The 22385-nt window shown below is 37.6% G+C and overlaps 1 protein-coding gene and 1 long non-coding RNA gene across 2 annotated transcripts in view; one reads left to right on the top strand and one right to left on the bottom strand.

Moving 5' to 3' along the window:
* Window positions 1–22385, bottom strand: part of LOC144092051 (uncharacterized) — a 90850-nt gene that overhangs the window by 34917 nt on the left and 33548 nt on the right. Inside the window, exon 2 of the long non-coding RNA XR_013305962.1 lies at window positions 20762–20830. This is a non-coding gene — a long non-coding RNA (uncharacterized LOC144092051). The remainder of the gene's footprint in view (window positions 1–20761; window positions 20831–22385) is intronic.
* The window catches only part of dok6 (docking protein 6), a 43663-nt gene continuing 33756 nt past the window's right edge, over window positions 12479–22385 (top strand). The window contains exon 1 of the mRNA XM_077624812.1: window positions 12479–12706. Coding sequence (XP_077480938.1) covers window positions 12641–12706 — 66 coding nt within the window. The 5' untranslated portion in view covers window positions 12479–12640. The remainder of the gene's footprint in view (window positions 12707–22385) is intronic.

The following is a 22385-nucleotide window of genomic DNA, read 5'->3' as shown; positions in this document are numbered from 1 at the left end:
AGTGGTAATGACTGTTTTCATTCTTGTCAAACCTTTACTTTGGCAAATGAACAAAACATAAACTTTGACAGCGAGGTTCTTTATTTTTTTGCACTTCATGATCCAGAAATATGACATGCACATAGCCACACTGTGAATTGCCCAAGGATGAAGTGAGCACTTTGGTAAAAGGGGAAAAAAGAAGATGTAGGGCAAATTTCCTGAGGCAATGACTCATCATTATTACCCTATTTTCGGCTTCCCTACTTTTAAAGCAGACCTGAGACAAATCATGGCGATTTTATTTATGAAAAAGTCTTCCGTGGGCAATCAAACAAATCCATCCAAGCAACAGTTAGAAAAATGACAAGGCAAATACAGTACATAAGTATTGTCAGATCCTGTCTCTGCGTTGATGAATTCAAGCTATTTTACTCCAACATAATACTTTGGGAATTATATTGTAGGATTCATAATGCCAACAATGTTTCCATTGCGTTTATGCAGACTAGAATAAATAACTCCATCTGTTGCCGAGTTTAAATGAAAATAGCATTTACTTGGTAGGAAAAAACCAGATTTGCACAGATCAAAATATAAGAGCTCTGTTAAAGAAGGTCAATAAAGAGAAGGTTCATTTTGATTGACACTAGGAGAAAGAGGGGTTCATTATTGTGCTGGTATATTGCAATGTTCAGCAGTTCTGTTTTGAACAAAACGAGATCATATCTGGGTAGACTGCTTCTAATGGGATTGAGATGATTGAATGAAATTATCATACATAAACACAGTCATTTACCAAAAGTAGGACTAGAATGAAACACAATGGATATCTTTGCTTTCTCTTTGCAAACATCCCAAAATCCCAGTCTCGGCAACAAAATTTATGAAGCTGACACAATTCACTCTAGTTTACGACTCTAGATTATTTTTACTTTAAAATGCCTTTTTACATCTTGAACAGATACAACAAAATGTCAAATCCTTAAAAAGACAACTTTTTTCTTAACCGTTTAAAAAAAAAAAGTGATCTTATCAAATTATACATCCATCTTCAATGCAATTTATCCTTGTCAGGCTCGCAGGGTGCTAGAGCCTAGCTCAGTCAGCTAATTACAGGTGAAAGGCAGTCTACACCCTAAACTGGTCGCCAGTCAGTCATAGGGCACACACAGAGACAACATTCACAATCACACCGTCATTGATTTGGAATTGATCTCACGTTTTTTAAATTAAATTTCCTTTATAATGATACGGCGTATTGTTTTTTTCCCACTTGCAATTGATGAGCACATATTTGCAGAAACAGCCTTTATCTGACTTCTTTTGGGTCCATCACATACATCTATATCCACAACAGCAGGTAATCACTATTCAATATAGTAGGAAGCATAAAGTTAAGTATTATCCAATCAGGAGTTCATCTCTAAAACAATGCAGAGCATAATGTGTGACTGGCAATAATAGAAATGGAGATAAAACTAAGCAACACGGAGTCCATCCACTTCAAGGTATTTGGACAAATTTTATTGAAAAGTGTTTCCTGTTTTATTAAATAACTTAGACATAACATGATGAATAGCCAAACCAATGTGTGGTGCAACTAAATTTGTGGTTCAGTGAATGTATAACATATGGGAACATTATTTTTTCGCAGGTGATTCCAAATCCATTATAGCAGCTGCTTAAATGTCAGTGTTTAAATGTCACATTGTGCAACAATTCCGCTGCTTTCATGGCTACAGTCCCAACTGCTGCAGACTCAAATTTGGTGCATGACAGCCCCATCAACCTTTTGCACACTAAGACAATACAGTACTTTTATAAGCAGAGTGAGAATGTATTCATTCTCAACAGCAGTTTCTGGCTACATACTACACATACATTCTTTATACGACTTCTGAAATGGTATCATACTGTGCATGGGTTTTAAATAAAAAAAAGAAATGCTTTAGATCGATATTAAAGCTTTGTCCGCTGGATCTTCCAGTGTATCATTCCAGATATGGGTCTGCTGTGATTGTGTTTTGACAATAAAAGAGCAACAATGTTGCTGCCCAGGAATGCTGCAGCAGCCCTAACACACAAAGCCGAAGATAACAGAGGAAACGGGCCGTGTTTCAAAGGGGTCGGGCTGATATGGGGCGCAATCAGATGAACTGTGTGTGAAACAAGCTCTTGTTTGCAGAGGAAAATAAAATAAATGAGAGAGAAGTAGAGCAGTGTGTGTGAAATACTTTGGATGACAAAAAGGAAGCGTTTGAAGTTGCATATTGTTGATTAAAAAATCAGGCTTTAACTACGACAATGGCACCACTCCTTTGCAGTCAGTCCAAATATAGGACACAACAATTTGGGGCAAATGATTAAAATACCTTATTCAAATGGAACTAGTTTTATTCAGATAGGACATTTGACTGCTTAGTAGTGCTACCAAAATTACGGTACTCGGACATTTCGTCGAAAGACGTTTGGTCGACCGGACGTTTGGTCGAAAGGACGTTTGGTAGAATGGACGTTTGGTAGAACAGACGTTTGGTAGAACGGACGTTTGGTCGCCGGGTTGTTACTGTTGAAACCAGCTCTCAAAATTATAATCATGAGAGAGAGTGAGTTTAATATCTAAATATCTAATATCAAAATATCAACAGTAAACTCTGTCATAATTTGACAGCGAGCAAACCCGGCGACCAAACGTCCGTTCGACCAAACGTCCGTTCGACCAAACGTCCGGGGACCAAACGTCTTTCGACCAAACGTCCGGTCACGCAAAATTACAATATGAACAGAATTCGGTGTGATACAGCACAACATACAGCGATCTTCGTTATGCAAACACATGCTTATGGTTTCAACTAAACTGAGCAATTTTGGCACTACTTGGAGTAAAATTTCTAAATGATTTTACAAATAGTGTAAAATCGGAAGTTTATTTGACAAATGTTAATGTTGAGATTTTTGAGACCACTCAAAAGGAGGGCTCAAAGTCTCAGTCACTTTGTTCGTGTTAGTGAGAATTTTTCGTGGACGAAGGAGATTTAAATTTGGTTGATATATATTTCAGTACAGGTAGACCGGCGGCTGAGTGATTAGAGCGTTGGCTTCCCAGTTCTGGGGTCCTTCTGGGGTTTTCATGATCTCCCCGGACTGGTGTGGGTTTTCTCAAGGTACTCGGGTTTCCTCCCACATTCCAAAAACATGAATGCTAGGCTGGTTGGACACTCTAAATTGCCCTTAGGTATGAGTGTGAGCGTGAATGGATGCTTATGTTTCTGGGCTGATGAGACCGTTAGGGACCAAGCCAGGTGGTCAAAGTTCATTTGAACTTAATGTACATTCGATGCGGTGCATTTTGTGATATTACGAAATTCATAATTCTCCGAAAAGGCTTTTACAAATGTGTTTCATACACAAAAGTACACATCACTCCAAAATTCTTAAAACTCTACTTTAATCTGAAAACCTGCCTCTACATACCAAGGTTATATTTTCAATTTTTCTATAGTGGTTTAGATACTCACTGATTGTGAATTTTGCTCAGGTCCTGGTGTTAACAAATCTATAAAAATAATACCTGTTCTGGGATCACAGGGTTCAAAACATAAAAAAAATCGCAACAAATCAGGTGCCGGCAATACACCAAGGAGAGAAAAAAAAATCATGGAGGCGAGCTCATGAAGTCCAACGTCATCACTGGCCTTTTATGTATTTACAGAGGAGGTTTCAGTTCCACTCCTTTTTTCCCCCAAACTCACACGAGCTGTTGTGAGGCCAGCCCAGGATATAAAAGAGTTGCTTTGTCCCAAACCTGGACGGTGAGCACTGGAGTGGTGCTCTTCTGCCAATCCCCAAGAAGAGTGCATACGAGAGAAAAGTATCACCTGTTTTATATTAAACCTGTCAGATTAAATAAGAAGCCAACAGCAGCATAAGGGTGTGTTTGGTTAAATCTCTGAAAGACATCCAAAACAGCAGCAAGGCATCACATCGGCTATTCAAAACCAATTAAAAGTCAATTTCATGACCACTTAGAGGCCCTCTTACGACCTCCTAAAAGTTTTGGTTGCCGCAGTAACCTGCTTTTGATGGATCCTCTCTCGTTTGTAGCTTGGAAAGGATGAGAGTGCAAACTATACTCTGCCAGATTAGACTAATCCATTAAATGAATTAACTAACAATAAATTGACTTGCTGGCATCGTTACCAAATTATGAAGCACTAATTTTGGCAGGAGTGGCACTTGCTGGGATACCAGTATCAATTTTCCTTTCAGCACGATATACAATGATGCAACTCATGTCATAATTGCAGTATGAAAAGTGCAGTAAAATGCAACAAAAAGTGTCGGCTAAAAGGCCACTTTTGTTCAATTTCAGATCATACCGCCTCATGACAATATACACTGCAGGTTTTACTCTACTGGATTTAGATGGAGACATTAAAAACAGTACTGCATCCATCACTGAAGCCAATATTGCCCTCTACAGGGCAATATTATTAGTTATGGGTCTTTTGTCATTTTTTTTGGTTTCGATTTGTGCAGTAAGACCTTCAAGGCTGAAGTTAATTTTGCAATAATCAAACTATGCATCTTCATAAACATCCCAAATTTTGTTTTCTTCACGGATATGTTGTATCCATGAATTTAAACAGATCTTTATTTTTTTTACCCCAAATTGCATATATAAAGTTATATTATTTCCTAATTATCCATAGAATCGACTGTGAGTGATTTGTAAATGGCTTATTGTGTCACGGAAATGGCTAACGATCAACTTGCAGCTGTTCACTCCAAAACGTAGAGAAAATAAGTAGTTATCACAATCATTAAACTTACATATATATAGGTGGTAATATTGGATAGCAGTATTTACATGTTAGATGGTGTTCTGAAGGAATGTTCATTTTAAAAAGGAAAATATAAGAAGGATTGTGAGCAAAAGTAATGTGAAAATAAAATTGTGATTTATTTTCACATTATATTTGCTCACAATCCTTCGTATATTTTCCTTCACCGAGCACAAAATAAAAAAAATCAAAATAAAAAGATGTATAGTATAAGAAAAATGAACCTTACAAATTGTACTGATGTAAGCAGTTGCTATAAATAACTGATGAAAAGATACAAAGAAAATGAGATTAAGAACCCTGATCTCTAATTTATCAAATAACTGTCACCTGCTTGACTTTGTCACTGAACCAAAACATTGATTAATTTAGTGGCCAAGTTGCCAAATTAATTTTAATGTTAAGGGGAAAAGGTGAGAAATGGGAGCGAAGACTTCCCATACCTCCCTGGAGAGAGAGAAAGCTATTTAACGTTTCTCCAAATAGGGAGACGAGTCTGATGAGCTCTGCTCTTTTTGTAAGAAATGCAAAAGCAGCAGAACAAGTCTCAAGAGAGGTGGCCCAGAGTTCAGTGACATTTAACAGACCCCAATTTAAGGATACAAAAGACCACCAGGAAGTGGATCCTCTTACTGATGCTACTTTAACTTTTCTATTCACGGGCCTGCTCTGCTTTGCAAGCATCTTTTCAAATGCAATTCACACAGAGTGCATTTTTTGTACTACTTTAATTATACTCTATTTGCTACAATAGACTATTCTTTTGTAATTGGCCTCCTCAAGTAAAGGTGAATACAATACTCACGGCCTGAAAAAAAACGGTTTTATTAGGTTCTGTAGGTTTGCCTTCACGATTCAAGCAGAAATGTATTTTGATCTTTGCAATGTTTTGGAGGGGAAAAACTGCTACTCAACAGACATTCATAATAAAGTGACATTTACAAATGATAGTGTCAGAACAGAAAATGCATGCTTTAGCAGAAACGACCAAAAACAACTACGATGGGAAAGGAATGCCTGAATTGGCTGATATTGCCTTGAAGCGATATCTATCTTTTGAAAACATATTTGATGGGACTTTCAGCCATTTTCAAAGTCTGGTACGAGTACCACAGATGGTACATGGGTTCCTTCTTGTGGTATGTGAATAAATCATTTAATTAAATCTGCAAACCCATAATGTCAAGGTGGATTCAACTTTTCAAGTACAGTTCAGTTTCATTCACCACATAGATAAGTAACAAATTTATTCACAAGTTTGCTGGTCTTGCGAATCAGATGTGACTTGTAACGTGGTCAAATCTCATATGCCAAATAGAAAACGTTATCTGACTCCAAATTAGAATATGTTGATTTGCTTTTCCCCTGGAAGAATGAACTCACTCAGTGGGTCTCAAAAAGCAGTTTATCTCTAGATTTCAGTATCGATTTATCATGTACCTCCCCGTGTGCCATAGCAAAAGCCATGAGGCAGATCAAAAAGCAACACGTACGCCTAGTATTTATTTACAGCATTTCTGCCTTTGTAGGAATAGACCAAGGGTGTCAGACTCGGGTTAGTTCGCGGGCCGCTTTAACGTCAACTTGATTTCACGTGGGCCGGACTATTTTAGATATAATATTTAGATATATTTTTTTGTAAATGGATTAAAAGAACTGGATTAAAAGCCCTGAATATTCAGTTTTTTATAGATCTGAAACAATGTTTATTTTAGATTTTTGTATATATTTTTAGATTTCACAAAATGAATTTTCAACTAAAAACACAGAAAAAATGGATTAAAAAATTACACTTATTGGTTTAAAAGGGGGAAAATCAGGAAATTTAATATACATCTATACTCTTCATCTTAATTTGATCCTAAAACAGAAAGTCAGCACTCATGATTTACTTTCCCGGGCCACAAAAAATGATGCGGCGGGCCAGATTTGGCCCCGGGGCCGCCACTTTGACACGTGGAATACACAAAACCTGCAAGTAAAAAATAAAATAAAAAACACCAATCTAGGATTGGTTCTCAATTGGCCTTGTTATTTGAAACATTTGGTGGGTTGGCAGGGTATCATTTCCTTAAGATGATGAATCATGATCATAAATCCAGATTTAACCCTTCTACTGACATATATAATCTAGCAAACAAAATAGTACAAATATCAAAATTCTGCCATATAGCCAAGTGCAATTTCTGAGGGTGAATATTCCTTCATTCATTTTCTATACTGCTTATCCTCACAAGAGTCATGGGGGGTGCTAAAGCCTATCCCTGCTGACTTTGGGCCTTAGGCGGGGGGCACCCTGAATTGGTGGCCAGCCAATTACAGGGCACAAGGACACAGACAAACATTCATTTTAGAGTTTTCAGCCTACGCTGCATGTTTTGGGGATGTGGGAGGAAACCAGAGTACCCGGAGAAAACATGCAAACTCCACACAGTGAACGACCTGGGATCGAACTAACGCTAACCACTAGGCCACTGGTCTGCCGGGGATAATTATGTGAGAACAAAATCCTTCACATTTCTACATATCGAGCCAATGATGTAATTCACAATACAACATCCTTAACGAAGTAAAAAGGTAGTTTCACACTCGTGGGGGGTTGGCAATTACCTTTCAAAGGCACCTAACAGATGGGCATATAGAAATGTGTTTGCAGAGTGAAATTGTAGCATCACGACGAACATCGGCTGGCACTACCCTGGAGGATTCTGCATCAACTGACTAAATCAGAATTTGAGGGAGAATCACTATCTTGAAGGTGTCCACTCACAGGACACACGTCTCATTGAATCCATACAAAGCATTTTAAAAATGGACAGAACCTTCTATGTGACCCATGTTTCCTACTTGGCATCCATTGCAGCGTGCATCGTAAAAGAGATTCCCTCCATCTGTGGTCCCTTCCTGTTCATGTTTTGGGCCAATATGGACTGAAATGTAATGTACTTTTACCTCTGAATGTTATTATGGCCACATTAATTCTGGGGTTTATGAATGGGGATTCATTTGAGTTTATAAAGTGCTGGATTCTGTTTGGACTTTTAGGAGGAATCGGCTGAATAGACTTAACAAGCCTTCATACGGCAACCGGTTCAGATTCTCTTTTTTGAAACTAATGTTGACGTTCAGGGGAGCAACTCATGGTTTTGTAATTTTGGTTTTAAATTCATCTTTGTCACACCAATTCTGCAATGCTAAGAATACCATCTGCCCAAACAACACAAATAAAAGCATAAAGCATCTGTTCTGCCTCCCCAACAATAGTGAGGTGTCCAATATTGTAAAAAAATAATAGCTGACTGTGGCATAATGTAAAAACTGTGCATTACTATAAGGTCACAAGATAATGAATCAATATTACCCATCATTTTGTATTAGACCCTCACCCAAACGAGTCCCTTTTATGCCTGTAAGCATAGAGGCCCCCCGACCCCAAGCTCCGCCCATGCTTATAAGCGCAGATGATTTGGACGACATTGTTCATATCATGAAATTGCGGTAGAGAGGTGTTCTAATCATGAGGGTCCACTGTACATATACAGTTTTTTGGGCTTTATACCATGTTAGGATTGATTTAATGATCTAATGGGCTTGAATACCCTCCTTGTAAAAGGAAAGGCAGCCTTTGCTCATTGCTCATCATGGTGAAGGACAGATAAGCCCTCCAACTCTCTCTTTTTTATTATTAGTATTATTTTCTGCATGAAGTAAATCACAAACATGTCACATGTGGCTCCTCTGAGAGTTCAGACGACCTCAGCTGTTCCAAATGGCGTGACCAGCAGACGTCCTTCGAGCATGCTTGACCAAGGTCTAACTCTTTTCTGAGAAATGAAATATCCAGCATTTTTTTTTTTTTAGCCCTCCAGGCTTTGACATCTAATCAAAGCCAATTCCCGATGTGCCTATTAACATATCAGGCTGATGGCGATTGCTGTAAAAAGCTTGAGAACAGAACATTAGCATCACTATGACTCTGTGTAGGGTCTTACATTCGTCTCTGCCTGTGTAAAAAAAAATAGAAAAATAAAATAATAATAAAGTCTGCCTACGTGTTAAAAAAAAAAAAGAAAACTTGCTGACCTAGCGTCAAGATGATGTCTCCTCCCACACTCACCCCTGCCTATCTTGTTGTGTTCATTATGTAGCTGGTTGAGCTTGAATGTTTTCAAATTTGTGCCGTAGATGATAATATTTCAGTTGCCTATCACGGGTATTTTCGAATGTTCACACTTTTGCTAGATTTCATTATTTCTTATTTATGGAGGGCATCAAATAACCTCACAGCAGTTAGTTGGACTGTATGCATTGTATTTTTGTCCGTTTTTCTCAAAATATACTGAAAATAAGCAGATTTGCAAATATATGTCTGCAATGTTTGTTTTATGAATGTGGGCATTTGAGGAGGTTTTATGACCAATGAAATTATGTTAATAGTTCATGGCTTCACTTGGGATGTGGATGTAGAAAACATTATTATCAATAAATGTCCATGTTGTAACAAGATTTGGAAGCATGTACACATTGTACTGAGGGGCCAGTCTTATTTTTCTGCATTTTTCAGTCTAAATAAATAGTCATTTTTTTTATTAATTCCAATTTGGTGGTCTTATTAACAACACTCTTGTTTGACCCGATTAAATAATTTATTGTTTGCTTTTACGGGACAGTCCCTTTACAGAGCACTACTGCTCTAGGTTTACTTTAGCTATAACAAACTAATGTACATTTGCCTGCTTTGTTCATGACCTTGGTGAAGGTCTCTCTTCTTTTGAGTGAGTCACACACATCTGACCTTGTTGGCAGTCATTCATGTATGTCAGGACCATATGCTGGGTTGTGTGTGGGCGTGTGCAATTGTAGCGTATACGTGCACATGCAATTTCTCTACCTGGACAGATGAATACCCAGGCTACTGCTGCCACAGAAATGGAGTAGAATAATAATATTTTTGGTCCTGTATTTTTTAATTTTTAGCATTGTATTTAGATTTTATATATAGTTTATGTTTGGAATCTACGTATATCAGTGGCGGTCCGTGCATTTCCTAGTGACGCCTTCAGCAAAAACTATTTTATGGCTATAAAACCTCTACTGCAGCTACAGCTGCGACACATAAAAATGAATCAATAATAACCTCATACAATTGAAATATTATTTAGGAATATAGCCATATTTTACTCACCAAAAATTCTTTTTAACTGTACGCAATATCCATTCTCCTTTCTTCCTTTTCTTTTGCCATCGAACCTAATGCTGAAAGTCGAGCCTGTCCTGTCGTATTTCTGGCATATGTTTTTATTCAATTTAGTGCTGAAAATGTTCGTTCCCGGTTATGACAGGCTTGCTTGCTTTGGAGTTGTCCGACCTTTCTTAATGATGTCCAGCTTTTTTTCTTTAAAAGTCTGTCAATATATTTGCTTGTGCAACTCGCTCCAGATACAGTTTGGTAGCTCTGGCTAGTCCACTCTATCACTAGCCACTCATAGTTGGTTAAAGCAATGACGTATCCCTACACCTGCGAGAAGGCAATGACGTATCCCTACGCCTGCGAGAAGTCATTGTGGTGTTGCCAACTCGAAATCTGATGGTTAAAGCAACAGTCTTATCGACGCTTGTTTAATACAGCAGAGCCTGCAGAACTGATTGTGAAGGCCTTGAGGCAGATTTCTGACCCTGGCAACAAATAATGGCTGAAATGTGATTGGTTAAATGCTATGTTAACTGGTGTTTAGATGTAAGAGGATGAGATTGATTTTATAAACGTTCTTTGGGTTTTATGGTTTCACCTCCAAAATCTTTTGTTTGTATTGATGGATTGTCTGCTGTTGTTAAAAATTCAGTATAAAAAACTTTTTTTCTTCAGTTAATGACTGAAAAATCAAATATAAATATTTCTAAATAAGTCACATTAACTCAATTAAAAGTACATTAAGTACTTTGTTAAGAGTAGAAATCTTGAAAATAAAAGAACTTTCTAAATAAACCTCAGAATCCCATTTGGATTTAGATCTCAGCTCTGTTGTGGTTCTTCCAATGTTTTCTTCAATGTTAACAAAAATGTATTTTTTAGTTTCTACATAATGTGTCTGATTTTTCCAATGAAATAGTAAGACACAGAGTGCTGTCATTGTTTTCTTCGAGAGCAGATGAAGAGGTGATGAAAGTGGAAGACGGCTGCATCACACAAAGAGGATTATGGAGCCAAAACAGCCTTGACAAATCTGAAGTTTGAGGACACTTCCAGAGAGATTTGCAGACTATCAGAGACAAGCTGTTGGGAGGGTGGCAGATTGCAGTGCCCTTGTGAATATGACACAAGAAAACGATGTTGAGTTTCTCATTGCTATACTTGACAGAATAGTGTTACTCAAAAGGGCATCCAAGTGAGAGAAAAAAAACACACTTTCATTGAAAAGTAGGCCCCTACTCATGAATAAATGAACGTGTGCACACGACAGGACAACTGTACTATTTCATAAAAGCAAAACTCTGGCAGCCTTCATCTATGTTTCTTTCATTTTGCAATATTTGAGAGTGTAAATAGAGGATGTTTGATACTAGCTCATGGTTTCTTATCTCACTCTATTCTCTAGGCCATTTATCTTCTTTTCATTTTAATCTATATAAGTAATGGCAGACTGTCATATCAATAGAAGGTAGCTCAGCCATCTGCTGTCTAATGCCAAAAAAAATTCCCTGACCATAATTCAACAAACCGAGCCTCTCACTCATCTCATTGCTTTAACCGACATCAAATTTGTCTTCTGTACATTTATTTTAAGTGCTTTTTGATTGCTTGTCCACAGCATTGTGCCCGTGGAACCTGCATGGTGAGCTTTTTACAATCTTGGTTCTCGCGCAATTTATATGATCATTTAATAAGGCATTGGACTATCTGCTTTTATTATTGGGCAAATCAAACAACATCAGTTCAAGGCAACCTTGTAATGAAGAAAGGCATACAGAGAAGCACACACGCACACCATCTGAAATTGCACTTTCCCATTAGCGGCCTGTCTGGCAAAAAATATGGAAATGATATTCATACTCATACAAGCAATAAAGGAAAGGCGAGGTACAAAGCTTGCAGCAAATTAGACGCACCTCTGAGCTTTGTTGTACATTCACATATTCCTTTTTAAATCGTATGCTAAAGATTTGACTGAGGACTTTTAAAGTGGAATAAGACATTTTCTACCAACGTAGCACTATGTCACATCTAGCGCATTAGTCGACCCCCCAACCCCATGAGAAATCATTAATATCCCAACTGGGCACAAGGTGGGGGATACCCTGAATTGGTGGCTAGCCAATCGCAGGGCACAAGGAGACGTGATATATCAAATTTTATGAAACACCCTTTATCTTAATTTGGGGTCGAGTTTAATTTCAGGGTCACTTGTCCTCAAATCATAACTGGCATGAAATAGGACTGGAATTAATAGACGATAATGTACGTATATTAGTTATACAAAAACAATACAAGAATGAAAAGATACAATGATTCATTAATGACCCTACACTGATCCCTTATGTGTCACAGATGGTGCCGTCCCGAAATCACGCCCCTGCTCCAATGAATCAGTTGACAAAATGGTATCTTCCACCCAGCTCCCTCCCTCCCTTCCTTCTCTCCCTGGATGGACCTCGCCTCCGAGCCGGGCAGCCTCAGCGCTGACACGGGAGCAGGTTGCCCGACATTCGCTTCTCTCACTGTCTCTCGGACAGAAGCACGAGTTAGACATCTCCAACTAAAGACATTGATTTCGAGTCGTTCGTTCTAGGGGGGGCTCTCGGCGTCCCCCTCAACAATGGCTTCTAACTTCAACGACATAGTGAAACAGGGATACGTGAGGATACGGAGTAAGAAACTGGGGGTGAGTACTGTTGCACTTGCTGACTAGCCAGGAGGAGGAAAGGAGGAAGATGATGTGAGCATCAGGGGCATCTGGATTGGAAATTGGCTTTTAATTGCTCCCCTTGTGGGTGTATTTAAAATGATTGACATCTGTCTCTTGCTACTATTGTTGTTGCATTAAAACTGATATTATAGTAATGCAGGAAGTTTACTGCATCCACGCTTTTGTCTGCACGTGTGATTTGTAATTGGCAAAAATTTGAATATTTTCATCCCCCACCATAATCCTTTGAGAATGTATGATTTTTGTTACAATGCTCTATGGTTCCCATGCCAGCTATATTTGAACAAAACCTAATTAAGAAGAGTTCCATCCTTAAAAATATTATAAATTCTAAGTTTTAATTGGCATGATTGTATTTGTGTTTTACTGCACAGGTTCCAATACTTTGTTATGCACATACCTGGAATTCTTAGGCATAATTGAGTGAGCATACTATTTAAAATGGGTTAAGTGCATTTAGAAAAAAAAACAAGAAGTTGGGCTTTTTTAAATCTTTTAATATTTTATATACCATATGCTGCATGCAACAGCAGCATGGTGGAGTTACGCATGTCTGACTCACTGTATATTATTTTATTGCTGGCTGGGGGTTCAAATCTCATTTCCAGGTTTGTTTGTTTTTCTGGATACTCAGCCCCCAAATGCATATGTTAATGGAAGACTAAATTACCTACAGGTGTGAATATGAGAATTAATAGTGTTGTACAATTCTACATTTATGTAGAAGTACACTTAAAGATTTAATACCCGTTTAACAATCTCAATAAAAAAATGTGCATTATTATTTTTATGAAGACAGCTACTGTATTGTGGATAGCGATGTATTTCCCTGCACAGACAACCTCCCATGTTTGCTAATAAGTGTAACATTTAAAGTCTGATCATGTTCCATTTTGCACCACGGGCTACAGGTCTCATTAGTGAGGTCTAAGGTTGTAATTATCAGCCTGGGGTCTACATGATATAATTGTTACCCTAAAACTCGGTGTAGAAGAAATGTTTCACGTACATTAGATAGGAGTATAAATGGCTTGACCGCTTAAATCAAAACAAATCACAGGCCACAGAGTTATTCAATTATAATAGCCATATTGTCGACCATTGGCCATCTGGTTTTGCTCGTTATGATAACAAAGACTTTCCCTTTGGTCAGGTGTGATGATGGAGGCTGTGGTTTTAGTTCCTCCATCACACAGCTTGATCCTTCCTTCTTCAGTTTTCTTTGATGCCACAGTGATAGCCATAATTTTTAACCTCCTCGGCATGGAGTCAGTGCAGAGCCGTTTAGGAGCAGACGGCCCTGGCTGTTAACATGCAAATCAGTGCTTATAAAGTTTTAGCCGATTGATTTTTTTTGCATGGGTGATGAGCTGAATGCATTTCTAGGGAGCAAGCTAGGATGCCGGCATTGTAGTTGTGTGGAGGTGTCTTTTCCCGCTTCGCATCCCACCCTGCTTCCTACTCTTTTGGCCGTCTGGCGGATCATCATGGAGATGAAGCCTCGGCGGACCACTGGCACATTTAGCTCTCAAAGCTTATGAGGTTGTTATGCAAGTCTGTGTTACACTGAGCTCCGGAAAAATTGTGCTTTCAGTGTGATGCTTATCCCGAGCTTAATTGCAATGCATTGACATATGTAGTGATGTATACACACACACACACACACACACACACACACACACACACACACACACACACACACACACACACACACACACACACACACACACACATTTACACACAAACGTATATATACATATACACACATACATACATGCATACATATATATAAACACATATACATATATATACACATACATACACGCATATATATATATGCATACATATACATATATATACACATACATATACATATTTATATGTATATGTATGCATATGTATATATATATATATATATGTGTATATATATATGTATATATATATATATGTGTGTATATGTGTGTATATATATGTATATATATGTATATATATGTATATATACATACATATACACATACATATACATACATACACACATACATACATATATACATATATATACACATATATACATATATACACATACATACATATACACACATACATACATATATACACATACATACATATATACACATACATACATATATACACATACATAGGCATAAATTATAGACGAGTGCAATGTATACGGTACATAAAGTACTCTAGTGAATTTCACATCTTGGCATAGCTTTCTAACATCTGCTTATGGCAGATGTCACTGCTCTTGCCAGTCAACTTCAGCCATTCTGTACCACTGCCTCAGACACTACGACAACACTGGGGGGTGAAGACTACTTTGATGGACAAGGGTGCAAGAATCCCGTTCTGTCCAGCTGACATACCGGAGTTCCTTTTCGCTCATCAGATCAATTCATTTGTATGAGATCAGACGGAACAAGAACAAGTTCTCAATCACAAGAAGTATGTAAAAAGTAATAATATACAAATAAAATACACTTTGAACACTTGTACTAAGTTTGGTTCGTCACAGACTGTAATGCCGCTGCATCCAAAATTTCGAATTTCATTTGTCGGATCTAGTTAATCAATAAGTACTTTTGCAGCTTATAAAATATTATCTTAGAGTGAAGAATGAGGAGTGTAGTTCAGAGTACTGTCGTTACATGAGCGCTAGGTCATCATCTCTGAAGTGGAACATAACCTTCTGCATTCAGACCTGCATTCAATCGTGGAAAGGACCAAACTTGAGGCTAGGTCGTGAGCTGGTACAGTTCCGACTAATGTCAGTGACAGCCAAGCCAGCAAATTTTAGACTTCTTTGTTTGTCTGAAATGGGCCCTTTATGTGCGAGTATTCTATACATCATCCACCATCCTTTTACACAGATCAAATGGGTCATAGGTCTATTTTTGAACTTCTGTTAAGATCAAACCTTTGAATTTAAATGACTTGCATTTTACCATGACAAGCTTATACTTTGACAAAAATGCATTATTTTTCAAACCGTCATGAAAATACATGAGAAGACATTGGCTTTGTACCACGGACAACATATGCTAATATTAGTTATTTGCATTTTGTGACCCATCTTTGTAGTTTCAATCTTACTTGTAAACGGCTCAATGTTGGCTTATTTTATCACTTCACTCACCAAATGAGCGCTCATATGGTCTGGTTCTAAGCATCAGAGGTGCAGGGAGGACATCAATAAGGGTGTATTTGTTACTCTACACAGTATCTGCACTTCAGAGGTGTTTACCCATGTTAATCATGCAAATTTGCATCACGTAGCCTTAATGATTTATTTAAACAAAAGCTTCAATGACCACACTTTCAGTTTTTGGAGCAACTCAGCGACACAGACATGCTGTTGTTTTTCAGTGGTTTAGTTCTTCCTTGATAGCAAAACTACCCAAACAAAAACATTTTTGTTTACTTCTTCGTCTGACGAATCAACAGATAAAACCTTTTCTCCAACAGCAACAGACCATAGAAAATTAAGCACTCAAGCCACAAAGCAATTCTTTCTCCCTCATCTCATCTTGATCCTGCTTCTGCTCCCTTTTTCTTTGCTCTTTAAGAAATGCATCACTTGAAAATAGCCTGTGCCCCCTTTAGAAATTAATGGAGATATTTTGTCTTCAATATCGCTACTGATAAATCTTACAAAAACAACCACAGATGATGACAAAAGCATCTGCCATAAGTTCTTTTTTTGCAAATAATTGCAGAAATTCCAGCAGGTTTGGAACAAATAAGAATTAAGCTGGCATCTTAGAAAGGTCTTGGGTGTTTTCTTTTTAAAGGTCTCCTAAATATCACATTTCAAGGCAGTTGACCTTCTACTCCTTCTACCTTTCTAAGTAATCTAATGCGGTGCCATGCAAAATGTTTTTTAAACATTGTTTTTTCCGAAAGTAAGAAATTAAGACGAATAAAAAATACATGAGTACTGTGATCGATCATTAGCATATTGCATTTCAAAGTTATGACATTGCTTTTCTGTCAGCTATTTGTAGACTTAAGTTCTCAGCGCGTGCCAAGTTGAATAAAAATGTGTCAGGCACGATGACTTCTCCGTCACTATTGCTACGATGGGTTAATTAATCTTGATAAATGTTTGAATTCCATTGCTGTCCCATGGGCATAAATATGCGCTTAATTCTTAATCAGTCCAACCACAGCTGGTGGGAGTGCTACACTTACTTGAATTAAAAGGATTATTTACATATTTCTGAAACTTAACTACCAACTAAGGAACACTCTTGATAACATGCTGATTATTGTGTCTTGTGATTGGGTACATTTACTCTATAATTATTCATCTATGTATTTACATTTTAGTAACCTGTTTTATTGCATTATGCTCTGCGGCATGCTTCATCAGGTGCCATCGCCCACATGCAGTGATTAACGCTCTGCGGCACTGGTAGCTAGTTAAGGCTTTCCTCCCATAATTTGTAATGCAAATGAGATTTACAGCCTCAGGAGTTTTTTTTATATTTTTTAAAGACATTTTCATGTTCCACATTCTCGAGGATGATTGTGGTTGTCTTTTTCAGAAAATCTCAATGTCGGGGATGGGAAAAACTGGCAGTTTCATCATTTTCTGCCATTTGGTAAATAGTAAAAATAAAACAAATAAGTGGCCATAACATTAACAGGAAGTCACATATGCATAAATCATGAAAATTCAATGGCAATGCATTAATTCTCTATGCAGTGCAGTTGAGCTACACATAAGTAGAGAGGGAGCATCTCAACCAGGTTTAAGTGATTGTTTGTATTCTTGAAAATGCACCCATGAGTGTAAATTAAGTGTTCATTAAGCTACTTTAGGCAATTTATTTTTGCCTACCGTGCTATATTATCACCATCAGTAGTTCAGTGAGTTTAAGTTCATTTAATATTAATTTACTAGCTTTTACTCAATAAGTTGCCCAAAAATGGTGTGCAATGGCGTACATCTAAAAATAGTAACAGTCCACACGCATCATGTAATATGAGAAAAGAAAGCACCACATGAACAGAACGGGACTATGCAAATATGTGCTAATCTAAAATTTGCCAAGAGAAGCAGTAACCTCAACAATGGGTTTAAAAAAGAAGAAACCGAGAAGAGAAATGGTTCGTAATGTAGATGTTACAGTAATTTCTGTAGGATTCATATAAACTATGCAGAGGATGTAATCTTTAAATCCGAACACTATTGATGATTTAAAAAAAACTTGGTTTGTTTTTCCTTTAGCATTTTTGAAATGTGCCAGAGGAGGAGGAACAAAGGATGTTAAAATAAGAATGTGAAACCAGAAAAAAGAGGCACTCATTAGAGAAAAGAGGCTCAAGTCAGAGCAAGATTAGTCGGGTTATTTAAGTATTTTGACCAGTGTGGGGTAACCAATTATACAAAACATATAGATGAACAAATAAACCGATATTTTGACAGATCTGATATGCTACATTTCTACACAACAGCAAATAAGACAAATGAAAGGAAAGAAATGTCAGTTTAGGCAATTACTGTTAAGACATTTGTGTCCAACACAATTTTCAAACTTTGTGATTTTCATTCTAAAAACAATACAAATTGGGAGTGCACAACATTAGCAATAATGTTACCACGCCTACAATTTTGAGTTATCTGACCTCATTCGCGCCCTTCAATGTCTTATTTCAAAGCATGATGTGTGAAGGTCCAGGTCACGAGGTCGCCATCTTTGGCCGAGCAATCAAATGATCAAAAAGGACGTTTTTTCCTTTTTTCCTGCCATTTATCGTCGCCAACTTGACTTGATTGGCCACATTAGCAAACTTCTTTTGTGTCATTGTGGACGAAAGAGACAATGGCGTAGTGTTCTCAGAACCACTGCCAGTCTCACATATGCTGTCTTCGTCACCTCTGCTCCGGTTCTCTCACCTTGCTCCCCCCTAAGTGCCTCACCCGCCATACACCCCACTTTTCACAGCCTCTCATCTCAGCTATTTTATCTGTCCTTCTCTTTTCTTCCCCTTTATCTCCCCACTCACCTTTCTGTCCTTCACTGCTTTACAGACAGCACAAAAGCATCCTATTCATCACCCCACACTGCACCTTCCATAACCCCGACGGTCTATTCCCCCTGATACACTGCACAGTCCCACACATACACACTCACAGAGGCAATTTGGCACGGCTCAGCAGTGAAGAATTGGCACACACATGCATCCCGCAAAAAAAGAAAACAACCTACTGCTAGAGGACAGTGTATAGATTCTCAATTAATCTTAATCACCTTGCTTTGTATCATGCACTTTTCCGTAACTACTACATATCTTGGCCACAAGATACAGAAAACAAGTTAATGGGACCCCACATGAAGGAAAAACATTTGATCTGGCAGTGACACAGCAGAACTCTCAGATCAAAACAGGTTTTGCTATCAGCGCTACAGAAGCGCTGATGACCTTTGAGTCATTTGTCTTGCAATCCATGTAGTTGTTTGCAAGATTTAGATTCATTTGCTTGTTGAAAGGTCATCTTTTGAATATTTTGCCACCGCATTGTCCAATATGTTTCAAAACTCAAAAAACAAATTCCCTTTCGCACTGAATTTATAATCAAAATTAGACATACACACACTTAGTTTAGCTGATTTTCTAATAATAAATTCAAAATGGCAGTGCATCAATCTCTCTTTCTATTACTCAATTGCTCACTAGTGCTGTACTGACCATACCAAGCAATGCACATGCATGACAAATGAGTAACACAGTCATTAATTAAGGGAGAGCCAGGAAAACATGTATTTTGTTCCTTTAGGATTAATGTACAAGCAGGTGAAGTGAGCCAGAGCAAATTTGCATCACATTTCACTGTATTCTTGCAGATTGCCACCATTTGTAATAGACTCAAATGGGTAGCCAAGTACACATTGCAGTCAAGGTTTTATATTGTTGAATTTATAGTGTTCAGAAATCAAAGGAAAACTAAAACAATTACTGACTTACGACACAGCCTATGTAACATTGACAGCTGAAGTAGAAGGGACAGTGACTGCTTATTTTATTACCTTTATAAGCACACAGTGGTCAAACTAAAAAGCAATTAAAATTCATTTTACCCTTTGTGGATATAAAATCACAGCAGTCTGAATAGTAGATGTAAATCAGTGAATAAATCATATCATTTTAGTGTGTATAACATTTCACGTTCAGGTATTAAAAGCATAAGCAAGAATATATTGGTTTACTGAACACAATATCAATTGTTCATTTGTCATAGTCAACTAATTGTGTTTTTACAATAATTATTGTACTGGGATTTTCTCAGTTTAGTAATTGGAACCAAAATCAATACTAAATATTTCATGGAGCGTCAATTGGACATCTTAAAATAAATAAATAAATTAGAAAATGTCAGTATAGTTACTAGCTATGCATTTAAAACAATACTTTGTTCAATTAGATTTAAAGCAGCACTCCTTGATCAGTAAGCTATCTTATTAAAATATTGTAGACCATATTAGACCGTACTTTTAACAAAATAAGCCTTTACTGTAGGTAAACTATTTACCTAGCAAACAACACTACAATAAATCTTTGAAAATGTCTCAGATGGAACTTATCTAGAGGAGAAAACTGTCGAAATGCAGTGTGGTAGACTGATAACATTTTTGTTTATATACAGTTTTGTTCAGTTATTATTCTTGGAAAATCCTTTCTGACCAACCCCAAGCTGCTTCCTTATAATCCAGGTCTACAATACATTCTGTACTAGCGGCTATTGGGTCTTTTATCACTCTTTTGTTGCACTCAGCTGTTTTGGACTAACAAGTGGGCATTTGTGCTCAACGAACTGTAACCGCGACATGGACTGCACATATTGTCATAGTGTGTCTATGCTCCTCTTTGTTGGTTCAGTAGCAGCCACCCAAAACAAAGGGCAAAGAAATAAAGAATAATGTGCCTATTGTCCGAAATAGCAAAGTCGTTTAAGATAGGCTCTTGCCGCTGATGCGCACTTACCATTCACAATGACGGCCCAACCGGATTTCTCCACGTAAGGGAATTGTTCACCCCAGGAGCTGTACTCTTCTGTGGAGTGCAAAAAACACGAGTCAGCAAGCTTGCAGCTGTTGTGATTTTTAGAAACAAGAACTAATAAAATTTGTATTATGCTCAGTTGAAATATTCCCATTGACCGTTATTTTTAGTGCTTCATCTTTCTGAGTGCAGAGTAGGAAGTGAACTGTAGAAAACCACCCAGTGTTATTAAGCAATGGATTAATTTGTTTGGGTTCTCACATTTCCATTTTAACTTCACAGGCGCCGAGACACTTTTTCCTCATTAATATGCTGATGATACAACATCAGCAGTAAATGGGGGTTCGATATCTTGCTCAAGGATACATTATAGACGAGGATAATACCTTCGGGTTGGAGGTAGACTTCCCTACCACATGAGCAAAGCCACCCTGATAGAGTATTCAAGAGAATAATGCCATGTGGCCATTTTACGCTTTGTCACCAGTCTTTTCTATTAACCTAACGCTTGACAAACTATCAACCCTTATTGGCCCAGATGGATAGCGTTTTTAACACGATGTAAGAAACAGTCCAATAAACATTACTCTTAGTGATTAATATGCCTCCGTTAAATTCGCTTTCTTTAATGAATCCGCACAACCTGGACTTAAGGATTCGAATCCATTGGATTCCAGTGTTTTGCGAACACGTTTTTCTAATTACTGACATATACAGTACATTTTGGAAATGTTGGCCTATGTGAATCAGTGTTTGCTTTCGAGTCAGGACTCAGCTTTCAGATTGTGACTAAGCATGCTCTTCCTGTCAAGTCTTATCATCCTTTTTTAAATTTTACATGTTCAAATCCCTTCCCATGTGCTTTACAACATTCTTATCTAAGCATGAGCAAAACATCAACCATTTTAAAACTTTAATTTAAATTACTGTTAACGGCCATCAAAGATTTTTGGCATTTTTACATCAACTTTTCTTTTCTCTCATTTATTAGTGTTGCTTAGCCATAAATTGCAAGTCCACATAATAAAAAAAGACCCTATGGAAATACTATTATAGAGTGACTTCTTGTATGAAATATGGCTTTCATTTGTAGCATTGTCTTGTCACCCACTCAGGTATTTTTCCTCAAAACCAAAACTGCAAGGAGAATGCGTATCTTTGATTTTGTTTGTAGCTGCAAACTTGATGAAAATTGCCAGGTGTTTCTGTCACGTGGCTGTAAAGGATCACTGCAAGTACTAAAATGTTAATTTGAATGTAGCTTTGGACACATTTAGTATAGGAAATGAAATAATGGCCCAAAAATGGAACCTCAAGGGACTCCATGCGTTGATTAAATATGTATAGAGAAAATTCTTCAAATGGCTTCCCATAAAGTAGGAACTAGGAACATTTAATTTTTCAATACATCTGATGATCAGGTCATTAATGTGGAAAGTGTATTTCCTTTTGATTACATTTCCATCCTGTACCTCGTCTTATTACTTCTTGGCTCAATGGCACTCGCTCACAGTTGAATTAATGAATAATGCAAGCAGGGCGATTAAGACAATGAGTTTTGGTTCCAAAACACATATATCACCTCCCATGCAAAGCTGTGATTTTA

This window comes from Stigmatopora argus, chromosome 17, assembly GCF_051989625.1.
Source record: "Stigmatopora argus isolate UIUO_Sarg chromosome 17, RoL_Sarg_1.0, whole genome shotgun sequence".
Taxonomy (NCBI): Eukaryota; Metazoa; Chordata; class Actinopteri; order Syngnathiformes; family Syngnathidae; genus Stigmatopora; species Stigmatopora argus.
Note: the sequence above shows the minus strand (reverse complement) of the source record. Positions and strands in the feature narration are given on the sequence as shown.